Source organism: Syngnathus scovelli, chromosome 4 (genome assembly GCF_024217435.2).
Source record: "Syngnathus scovelli strain Florida chromosome 4, RoL_Ssco_1.2, whole genome shotgun sequence".
Lineage (NCBI taxonomy): Eukaryota > Metazoa > Chordata > Actinopteri > Syngnathiformes > Syngnathidae > Syngnathus > Syngnathus scovelli.
The window spans coordinates 21,605,877-21,618,254 of NC_090850.1; the positions used below are offsets into that span (position 1 = coordinate 21,605,877).

At 40.3% G+C, this 12,378-nt stretch overlaps 1 protein-coding gene across 1 annotated transcript in view; it reads right to left on the reverse strand.

Moving 5' to 3' along the window:
* LOC125966678 (protein kinase C-binding protein NELL1) overlaps positions 1-12,378 on the reverse strand; it is a 98,063-nt gene that overhangs the window by 35,444 nt on the left and 50,241 nt on the right. The window contains exons 9-13 of the mRNA XM_049717061.1: positions 11,820-11,954; positions 10,072-10,174; positions 9,230-9,303; positions 7,626-7,725; positions 6,693-6,821 (exon numbers count right to left, since the gene is read on the reverse strand). Of these exons, the coding sequence (XP_049573018.1) occupies positions 6,693-6,821; positions 7,626-7,725; positions 9,230-9,303; positions 10,072-10,174; positions 11,820-11,954 (541 nt within the window). The remainder of the gene's footprint in view (positions 1-6,692; positions 6,822-7,625; positions 7,726-9,229; positions 9,304-10,071; positions 10,175-11,819; positions 11,955-12,378) is intronic.

A 12,378-nucleotide genomic window follows, 5' to 3' on the forward strand; every position in this document is an offset into this window, starting at 1 on the left:
TTGTGTCAATCACAAGCACAGATGTTATTTAGGATAGCTCCAAACATCACATTGGAAGCTTTTCTGAATGTACTAGCTGACATTTGCTTTAGTATTTATTTACTTCTGTTGCTTTTTTTTTTTCCCCTTCTACCTTGTTTGCCGTTTTTTCGAGATCATATGACAAATAGTGAATCTGCACCAGGAGGTTGTCGTGAAAAAATATGAGAGTCACCTTGGAAAATCAAGAGGATTGTCACACAAGGTGCCAAAGGAGATAATAAATGTGCTGGAATGTACTAGATCTGCTCTATTACAAAATAAATATATATACAGTAAAGAACATTTGGTTTCGAGTTGACCTGATGTCCTTGTAGGGCATCTAAGTGTTACGTTGGCGGCCATTTTAAAATACAAAAATAGAAAACAAATTAAAAATAAAAATAAATAAATAAATGAATTAATAGAAAAGCTTGCAAAAAGCAACCTTAACTTTTTAAAATTTTACAGAATTGAACTGTAAAGGCAATAAAATAAAGACCTAAAATATGTTTTAATCTCCCAAAGGAATGATGCTAATATGAAACTTTGAATTTACATGTAGAAGGATATTTTTTTTTTAATGGTGAGATTACTGGAACATTAAAAATATGCTGATCGCTGAAGGAAGAGCTTCAGTCCAAAGTCACAGCTCATCTCCAACGCGCTAAAGCAATTAAAGCTGCGACAACTAGCATGGAATGCTGCTGGCAGCTTTAATTGTCAGTAGTTAAATAAGACACGAATATGGGGGTAGCCCGTAAGAATCGTTCGGATGCAGTTGAGCATAAAATCACCACCGCGAGGCAAAATCCTTGACATGACGTCGGACAGCAAAAAATAAATCCTCAAACAAAGCGGACCGTTTTGGAGGCTTGGCTGACATTTCCTCATCAAATGAATTTCTAGGCTTGAATATTCATGGAGTCACCAATGGATTTATTTATTTTTTTAGCTAGAAGTTGATTTTTTTATGCATATTTTTTTATACACAATGAATATTGAAACACAAATTACACAATGGTGCCTTGTGTTGAAAAACGTGAAACGACCAAGGTGACTTAAAGCCTGAGAAATTTTCACGACATCATATACTCTGTATTCGTTTTTCCAATTTTATAAACTGTAAAAGCAAGTTGCTCTCTGCCAGCGAACACAACATGAAAGTCGTGGAACGGACGTGTGCCCCAGCCATTTGGCGGTGGATGAGAAATCCCATTTTTAAAGAAAATCCAAATGGGAAGGTTTTTAAGGTTTCAAAAGTAATCATTCATGCTTACAAAAGGAAACCAAACAGCAATTCAGCCAATTTGGCCACGTTGAACAAATAGTTGGAGGCAGCGTGGCTGTTTTTAGGCTTCATTCCAGGGGAAATTTAAGCAGCAGGCCCTCCGGTTTAAGGATTAGCACAGCAATCCCCCCACAGCACCAAAATGGATCGGAAATTGAACGGAAAATAAGAAGGGATAAATAACCATATGAGGCAAGGGGCCGGGGTGATGCCAAGGACAGCATGCAGTCAGTGTTGTGCAGATGGCAGAGATGGATGCCACCCAAAAGTCAGTTTGAAGGGCGCCTGTGTGTGCCGCAGTGTATAAACATGTTGTTGTTGTTCAGCGAGACAGGCAACAGTACCTGTAATTTACTTCGGGTCGTTCACTGACATTTCACCAGTCCTGTGACGGCGGCCGCAGCAGACCTTTCATTTATTTATTTTAAAAAATGTTTTTTTGTTTGTTTTTTTTGTCCATTGAGCTCACCTCTGTAGTCCAAAAAAAAAGGACAAGGGCGTATTACTATATATACCTGAGACGTTTCGTGTTTACAAAGGACTCAACTCGCAGAGGTAACCAATTTTTCATTTGATTACAGTTTCTTTATAGTCGTACATTTTTGTAGAAATATGATAATAAATAAATTAATTTGATTACAGTTTCTTTATCGTTTATAAGCCTTACATTTTACTACAAATAATCAATTTACTACAAGGGAGATTTGATAACAAGAGGGCAAATAAAGGGGATCATTTTAATTTTGAAGAAATACTTCAATACCCCAGCCTATAATATAAAAGAAAAAATTAAAAAATAAAACAAAAATATTAATTTTGAAGAAGTACTTCAATACCCCAGCCTATAATATGATAGAAAAAATAAAAAAATAAAACAAAAATATTAATTTTGAAGAAGAACTTCAATACCCCAGCCTATAATAAGAAAAAAAGTAAAAAATAAAAATAACAAAACACAATAAAACCCTATAATAAGTAATTAACGACGACTGGGAACCACAAATTTTAGGCACAACGGGCCTCACTCATTAAGTGCTTGTAAATTTGTTTGGTTTCGGGTTATGATATAAAAAACAAAGAGAGGGAGAGAAAAAGGGGGTGCAAAAACCTTCCTTTGCACATTAGCTTTCCTCTCCATTTGATCCGCTCCTCCTCGACCTCCAATATTCCAAATTGAGCAGGAACATACGCCCCGGTTCCCTGCCATTACGCTCTTGTTTTAAGACCTCAGAGGCAGAGTTCCCACCGAGAACCTGATTGATTCGCAGAATAACAAAAAGAGCCAATTATTCTGCAATGCCACTGAGTGAGCACAATTCAGTCAGTCTTCCCGGCCAGTCCCGCAGGAGAGAGAAGCGTAATGCTCTTCCCATCACTGACGCTGAATAAGGACAAATGAGGGTTATTACCAATTGCTCCCAATCAATATGCCACATTCTTTTGCATTGAGAGCATTACCATTAACGAGAGTCGGAAGATGAGCAAAACACGATACATGACGAGAAGTATTTCCGTGCTATTCTCCTCCAGAGGTTCAGTTACGTGTGACTGACCTCAACGGAGAAAAAGATTTTGCGGTCAGTAAAAGCAGACGCTGCGATTCATGCAGAGACGTCATGTTTTCCCCGAGTTTATCTGCAATCCCACGGCATCTACACAAGCTCGCAAACACGCTTTCATCCCAGCTATGGAAGCTCTGCAGGCAGGCGCTGCCCTTGATTAGCTCATTTCCAAACTGTGAGGATATGAATCTTGTCGCTTTGCTCTCCCATGGATCCGTTCGTCCTGTGTGTTTGATGCTGCTGCCCCCTCATCATTCGATATCTCACTGGCGCTGCTGCGATGAGCTGTCAATCCCTCAGTGTCCAGCTAGCCCTAAACTAAATATTGCAGATAATCTCAGATCATCTACGGACATAATAATTGCACCTCTACTGGGTACAAAATTGTGGGTAGACACAATCTTTTACAAGCCACTGGCGGAGCTAAATTTTTTTTCTTGAGGGGGCTAAGGATATCCCAGGGGGTCTGCAAAATAATATTATAATAATAATATAAAAATTAAGACAAAATAATATTTTTTCCAAAGCCCAAAATATATTTAGAAAATGCTGAGAAGAAGAATATTTTTATAATAATAATATAAAAATATATATCTATAAAATCATTTTTTCCAAAGCCCAAAAATTCTTTACAAAATGCTGATAATATTTTCCCAAAGCCCAAAATATATTTAAAAAATGCTGAGAAAAATAATATTTTTAAAATAATAATATTATAAAAATATATATCTATAAAATCATATTTTCCAAAGCCCAAAAATTCTTTACAAAATGCTGATAATATTTTTCCAAAGTCCAAAAATCCTTTAAAAAATGCTGATAAACATTCACCATTTAATCTCTACAGGGACAGGGGGAAAGGTGTAAATAAAATAATCATAAAATACCCAAAAATCAATTAATTGTTGTTACTGTCACCCCCCATATTTTCATCCCATTCCAAATTGAAATTTACCTCAACACTAAACAGTAATTAGTCATTTAGCATCGCGGCGCGTTAAATACCACAGTTGACGGATAAACACGAAACATTTTTACAGCATCTTAAAGGTCAGAAAAGTAAAGGCAAAGAATAAAAATGCTGAAAGCAGCTGCGCTGTCAGCTGAGATTGACTGGAGATCACGGGGCGTCATAAAGCGCCTCCCCACAGCCTCTTAGCTAAAGGGACACATCACACATTTGATGTCTGAGGTCCAGCCGCTCTGGAGGCTAAATGAAAGTGAGCTGAACAAACAGAAATTGCCCTGTTAGTTTTGATGTGTTGGCCTCACAGTAGGTCCTAATCGTGTTAACCGCTGCAGAAAAAAAGGACAGCCGGCAAGAATCGCGTTGCAAAGGAATACTGTCAAAGAATACGGCCCTTATTGAAGAGACCATCATGAAAATATGCTTCTATATATTCATTTGGTCAATATTTACTGGAAAAACACAACTGGAGGCGCAATGAAACGATGCCAATTTTACATGAGCAAAAACGAATTTCTGCGGCTGAGTTAGAAGAGAAAGCTTCATGAAAGTGGCGGTTGCGAACAGCTGGAGATGTCTCCTAAACAAACCATTAAAGTGAAAGACGATATGGCGCATTTACATAGTATGGACAGTATGGCGGGCGATGCGAAGCCAGCTCAGTGGGGTTGTGTACATCCTGTTGAATTTTTTTTACTAAGGAGCACGAACATACACCTTGGCCGAACCCGGCCCTTTTTTTATTTTTTTAAAAAGGCCTGACTCAGGAAAAAAAAACTATAAGACAGTGGTTCTTAACCTTGTTGGATGTACCGAACCCCTACCAGTTTCATATGCGCATTCACCGAACCCCTCGTTAGTGAACGATAATTTTCGGGAAATTCAAGACATAGATGATTTTTACTAGTGCACAAACTGAGCCGTCCATGAACATCACCTTGCTCAAAGAACAAAACCAACACTATGCATGACCTCACAACAAATTACATACTGGCAAATCAGAATTTACACAATAAATTAGGTTTGTTCGAACCTCCACAGTGGAGGCTCTGTCGAATCCTTGAGACCGACTCACCGAACCCCTAGGGTTCGATCGAACCCAGGTTAAGAACCACTGCTATAAGACTTTCAATTATCATCTAGGTGTGAATGCTTTTCTATACTGTTCTGTGATTGACAAGTGAGTCTACTGGGATTGCCCCCGTCTTATCTGTGACCTTGAACAAGATACGGCATGTGCTTGAAATGGAATAGATGAACGTGAAGAAGTAAATCCGAACAAATCTCTTACTGTACTACTTCCTCATTATCGCCATTATTCTTTTCAAGTGTAGTTTTGAAATGATGGATATTTTATTGTCTTCGTTATACTTGAACAGATGATGATGATTAGGTTTAAGAAATTGTGTTTGAACAAAAACATCATTGTTCCAGGCTGTAATTAGAGAACTGTCAGCCAGACAAAACCAGCGTTAATGTGTTTGTGTCCTAAGGCACTGAGCGAGCGTTTCGATATGCTGGGAGACTCACTGACGGGATAAACAAGAGCTGATGAGGATAATAAGATGATCATAAGCCCATTAGTAGAAATGTGAAAAAGTGCAATTGGAATGGAGTGGAAAGAGAAAAGCCAATAAATAAGCCGTGCATTTTAACAACAGTGGCGGGGAGCAACACGCTACATTAGCATGGAAAGAAACATTTCGGGAAACAAAATTTTCTCGTATACGTGAATATAATTTTTACTTTTTGTCGAGTATTTTTGTTAAGAATTACATAGCATCAACATAAAAAATTAAATAGAATAAATAAATAGAAAATAAGATAAATAGAAAATAAAATATAATAATAATAAATTTAAACTGCAACTGTTTTTGCTAAAATTATATTCTTGGACAATATCTGAATTTGCCCAACCTTATTTTAGGTTTATTTAACGATTGAGGGCTGAATGGAGTGATCAGAAGCTAGTTATCAGTTTCTCTATAGTTAAATATGTTATTCACACAACTGACCTGACCTGACAGAGGCAACATATTACACTCACAAAAAAAAAAAATGCTAATTAATATTTGGCCATTTGCGATAACACCGACAGCCTGCATAAAGGTCAAACAAATTTGAAAGCGATCAAGAAGTCATGTCAAATGTATCAAAAGTGAAGGGTAAGAAGCTTCCGGCTAATCCATTTACAACAGTAACTTGAGCCGTCTTTAGTGAAATCCCCAAAGACGGGCAATGCTATGGCTTGCCGATTTACATTGTCGACCCAACAATCAGCGTCTTCCCATCCTCACTCGCACGGCGTCCGACAATCTCGGATGGGAGTGGTGCTTTGGGTAAACCTCTTTACCACGCAGATCAAGCAGAAGCAAACACACTGAAAGGCTCCAGGCTCCCCGGCTCTCAGCATTTTCAGAAGATTCAGTCCAGGGTGGCGCCGAACCAAAGACAACAGCCCAGAGCAATGAGAAAATCCTTCAATCTGGCCAATGGCATGCCCGAGCGTCTTCATCGCGTACAACCATTAGCTCTATCACAAGTAGTCTGAGCCTCCGGCACCCAGAGGCGACGTTTTGCTCAGCCAAGTCCAACAATCAGTAAACAGCAAGCACACTGACACTCTTAGATAAAGCCGTTTGGGTTCGGCTGGATAACTTCAACAAGCTCCCATTTCAAGATGGCTGCTATTAAAGTCTTAAAGGGGGCAGCCAGCCAGTCAAGCAGTCAAATCAGGGAACATGACAGTTGACAAGGGTGAAGTGATGTAACAAAAATTGAAATGCTCTCCATTTACTAAGAGTCGGTCAGGGAGTTTGAGCATGGTAAAAAAAAAAAAAAATATCGTCCTTACCTTCACAGTAAGTCGAGTCGCCGTGAATGGAAGCGTAGCCGCTCTTGCATTCACACTCGGCTTTAGTGTCCTTGTTTTTACAAAGAGAGTTTTCCCCGCAGATGACCCCTTCGGAGCAGAAGTCATAACCTATAAAATAAAATAACAGCAAAGTATGAAAAACACTTTTTCTTGAGCCATCACCAACTTGCCTCGATGACTAATTTTGAAAGTACGAGGATTCCGCTCGACACCAGCGATGTGTATTTAAGTCATGATGTCTTATTATATATTGCAAGTTATGTCAAGATGAATCACAACCTCTAATAAAATTAAAGCACAACTAATCAGATGTTTACCCAAAATCAATTACAGCCTAACAAATTGCAGAACTGCGGTCACGCAGGAGATTTACAATTAAAGTCCAAGTCACACTTGGAGACAACTTCAATCTCACACAATAAATGATCCTCTTTCCCGCATTTATTTCCGACGCCAATTTTGAAAGTAAAAATAGAATTTTGCATTATAGCTAATCCCCCATCATCAGCGGCTTTCTCGCTAGCCATCTTGCTGCTTCATTTTCTATCCTTTACTTCAACAGCCAGCCTTAATCTTTTTATTCCGTATCATCTTCGGAACTTTTATTCCCACTTTTACTCTGCATCCTTAAGGGGCAGCCACTTTAGTTTGTTCACTGGATGTAATTACCGAGTCAATCTTGGATTTTCCACCAGTAATAGCCGTCTGCTAAAGCAACGGCGTTTGGGCAAATTAGCCTAGCTAGCTACGGCTAATTTTCTAAGAAACAATCAAAGTGGTTAATCGAGACAATAAATATTGCACGGGAGTATTCCCATCACTCAACCTGTCTCTAAATTCCTCACAGCGAAGTGATTTTGTGTGTGCCAAGGGATCAAGTAATCCGAACCCTGACATGCAAAGTGACCTTACCTTGACAAACATTGCAGCATCTCCCATCTCTTAATATCTGCTCAGTGACAGAACAGTTGAGCTCTGGGCAGGTTTCTGTGACTCTCACCATCAGACCATTCTGGAAGTAGAGTGCAGCATACCATATAGCATCGGTGTCAAACTTAACGCCCGGGGGCCAGATCCGGCCCGCCACATCATTTTACGTGGCCCGCAAAATCAAAATCAAAATCATTTGAACTTATCTATTAAAATATTTGTTTGACACCTTTACCATATAGAGTTTAGTACAAAGGTCGGTTTTTCCTTTTTTCACGATGATAAATGTATCGCAACATTTGTCCCGCGCATTCTACGTCTTGGCTATTCCCAGAATTTTTCATTCAATTATCTCACCTTCACCTCCCGGTTCCTCATCAACCCCGCTCGGTTGAAGGTGCTCTCATGTGCGACTTACTTGCCCTTTGTTTTCATCTTATTTGTCAAGTTCTATTTCACACCAGCCAGAAGCTCTCATTAAATCTCAACAGGCGTATTCTGTACGCAATGTAATTGAACCACTCGTGTTTTTCACTTTTGCTATTTGAGCTGCTACGCTTCCGTAGCCTCAGCCTTATAAAAAATGTGTGTTCCGGATGTGTGCGCTTTCTGATCACGCCCGGTGTCTTCTTTGTGCTGTCATCAATATGATGTAAAGGCTACTCCACGGACGTGTTGTGCAATTTTAATGACACACTAGGGAGCCCTAGTTCCTGTACCGTTCCATGATGGAGTTGGTGCGGATATGCCCCACCGTACATCTGTAAAAAATTCCTAGAGGTTTTGGCTTGAGCTATTCTGAATCACGAAGTACGATCTCTGTTGAGCTCTGGTTGAAACGACTGAACTGCCATCAATAAAGAGCTATCGAACCTAAGTGTCCTTTTTTGGAGGTGTGGGAAGGCTGCGTGAAGGCCAATGAAGTGGAGAAGGTTCAGTGTCACCAACTGTCGAAATTATACGTTTCATAACGTCTTTCACACAACACTTCACTACTGAGGAGATTGACATTGAAAGGCGGAATAGGCAGCTCACTCGCTAATAGTATACGACATGCAGAGAGAGGAAATAAAATATCGTAAATAAAACGATGAAGACATATAGGAAACAGTAGCAGAAGGTCGGTCAAATCGGATGAACCTAGCTCTTGAGTTATTGCTCACGTATTGTCCATAACTTCCTTTTTTAGTCTTCTCGACATATTTAGTCCATATTTTGTCACCCACAGCGGCAGTTTATGTCCGACCTGTGAGTAACATTCACATCTGACCTATTGTTAATTCGAAGAATGCATTCAATTATGATCCACGCGGTGATAAGACAGCAGTTCACACGAGGCCTTTGTATTCCCACATTAATTGCTTTTCTTTTTGTTTTGCTTTTTTTTAATTACCTGCCTTCCTGATTATTTGGTAACAAAGAGAAACAGATTGAGTCAATGGAAAGTCAAACGGAGCACTAACAAATTGTCCCGCCTTAATGAATATGTACAAGTCGCTACACATTCATGTCGGAAGACAAATGAAGCCTGGAGAGCTGATTGCCATTCAAAAGGCAAAACAAAAGCACCAAAAAAAAAGATTTACCTTGCATTCCCTGCAGCTCCTGGATAAAACACGTTGACCCTCAGAAAAGACCTGCCCCATGTAACTGCATTTTGCTGAAGTGGAGAGGGAGAAACACTCCATTAAGGTCAGCACAAACGAAAATCTTTTGAAAACTCCGAGTACTCGAAACAACAAACAGCCTACGTGCGATTGCTGCATGAATATAGTTCCAAGGCAAACACAGCCGGTTAATTGAGTCCATAAAATGACTTGTCCTTGGCTAGTGAGCCCAAGCAAACGGGGGGGGGGGGGGGGGGGGGGGGGATGTAACCATGCATTAAGAATACAACACAAGAGACACGGCTACATATTCCTCTGGCAATAAAGCAGAAATAGACAATGAAGCCTATCATGTGAAGTCCTGCTTTTCTTCTCCCCCGGGTGTAGGGGACGTGGAGCTCATGCTCACGAGTCTGCAACATAATTCCCTTGTTTGCCTGTGCCAGAGTTCTGATGTTCATATGGGAGGAAGAGGAGGAAGACTGAGCATGCAAAGCGGAAGAGAAAATAACAGCGGAGCTGGAATTATTCAAAGGCGGACTGTTCGAAAGGGGATTACTCGGTTTGCAAAGCACACATGAATTTTTGAGCGTTTACCAAACGCGTATTCTTTATCCTCGGACAAGATGCTTGTGGAGATACTTAAAATGGATGAACGTGAAACCGGTGTCATGTGGCCGTGTGGAAATGGCGAAATTATTATCTGCACTATAGAATCACATTCATCATCTAGGTGTAAGGGTGGCCAGAGAGTGCCGCCCCCGAGTGGCCACCCTGTAGCGCCACCCCTGATTAAGCGTATTTTTAAAATCTCTACTCACGTCTGCATTTCTTACAGCAGGTCCCCTCCACATGGACTGGCAAAGAGTCCTCGGAGCAATTGGCAGGAGGACAGAAAATCCTGCGGCACTCTACGACTCCATTCTGTAAAAAAATAAATAAATAAATGAAACTGTGTAATTTCTGGGTATATGCACTTAAAAAAAAGAAAAAAATAATGCTTTCAAAAACACAATTATTCACATTTTTCAATGAGCGCACCAGAATGTTAAAAGCAAAAACATAAAAGTATGACATGTTGTTTGGCCCGCTGAATAGCTTCAAGCTAACCGCTATCATCAGTGTCATCAACAGTGAAAGACAAACAAATACTGCTTCAAAATATTCACTTTTGGTTCTCTGGGCTGTGCTTTAAATTGATTTTCGTTTTTGACGCAATAATATCCATCCAGCCAGCTTTAGTCGGATCCCCCCCCCCCCTCCCCCGTCTAATAGTATAAAAACACACAATCTCTACAAAGTGATATATCCGCAAGTGCTGGAGGATGGCACCAACGACACCAAGCGGTCTGCTGGTACGGAGGCCCCGGAGGACTGACATGACTTTTGAAGCTGATCTCTCCTCGCAGACGCCTCGTCATTTCATGACTCATTGGAACGACTTCCCAGGGATACACACACGCACACATCACTTAACGATACGCTCACACCAGCTACACTTTGCCCACTACTAGCTGTGCTGCGATACAGTAAGTCGAATTACCAAAGGCTCTCGATGGCCAGATTCAGCACATTTCAAAGTCTGGCTGCCATGTGTGTGAGCAGACAGGGAGGCTAATTAGCCGGCGATTATCAGCATGCTGCCTGGAGCTAGCAAATTGGGTCTGACAAAGACGAAATACTAAAGGAAAAGAAGCTATTATGGAATATTTCCTTCAACACAATCCAAAATTGTTATCTACCCATGCCTGGCCACAAATTCACAGACATGACATCGGACGTTAATTTCATTTGATTTACCGTATTTTACGGACTATAAGTCGCAATTTTTTCCCTAGTTTGGCTGGGGGTGCGACTTATACTCAGGAGCGACTTGTGTGAAATTATTAACACATTGTATCATTCACACTTAACCACTAGGTCTGTGGAATAATTGGAACTGCAACTGACGATGAGTCTGACGTAAGCCACGTTAGAAGAGGAAGCGCTGCATCTTCTACTTCCGGAGCTAGCGAAGTTGTTTATAAGTGACACAGAGAATGAAGAATTCATTGGATTTAATGATTTGGAGTGACGCTGATGGTTCGATAAACTTGTTAATTATGTTATAGTTATTTGAATAACTCTTAATATATTACATCAGGCACGTTCTCAGTTTCTTGTTTATGTGTTTATGTAACGTTAGCATACGTTCAGCCTGTTGTTGCTTATTCTATTTTTATTTTTTTAAATTTTATTATGCATTTTCAAAGTCAAAGTCAAAGTCAAAGTCTCCTTTATTGTCAATAGCTCCGCATGTCAAGACACACAAAGCGATCGAAATTACGTTTCTCACTATCCCAGGGTAACAAGACAGAGTTCACAACGCACATACAAGTAAACAACACAGGAAAAATAAAACAAGAAGATGAACAATAAGAGTGCTAGCACGCTAGCCGCTCCCGATCCACAGCAGAGTCCGGAAAGATGACAACCACTGTGACTTATACTCCGGAGCGACTTACAGTCCAGAAAATACGGTACTTTTAAATAATGCGTTATATATGAATTTATAAAATGTGACACTCACCTTACATGCACAGTTACGGCAATTTTCCGGCTCCACCCAGAGCTCCTTATCCCTGTAGACGAGGCCGTTGGCACTGCAAGTCTTCTCGCAGTGACATCCCTCAAGCTGCGTCAGCCTGGACTCGGCGTAATTTAACTGCCAATGATATCAGAAGTCACAAAACTCAATGAAAGTATGACAATACGAGTAGGTTAACCCCTCGACCCCTCCCTCGCTGAAATGCCAACTTTAATTCAGATCCACTGGGAGCCAGTCATTAGCGAGAGGAAGAAGAAGAAGAAGAAGTGATCTTCATTCAGCTCGGGTTTCAGGCCTCAGGCCATCAGCTACGGTGATGGCAAAGATAGACTTGAGATCCCGGCCAAGTTTCCTTTGGCTTTTTTTTTTTTCCAGTTTGTTTCATTCTCAATTCTCTTGATGTTTGTCCTTCAAGTGTGACGCCTCTTTGACATCATTCAAAGAAGTGTTTGCACATCTCATGGTGATACAAATGACTCTCGATTTGAAAGACAGAAATATGAAAAACCAGGTGTGACTCATTAATATTTTGGAATTTCAT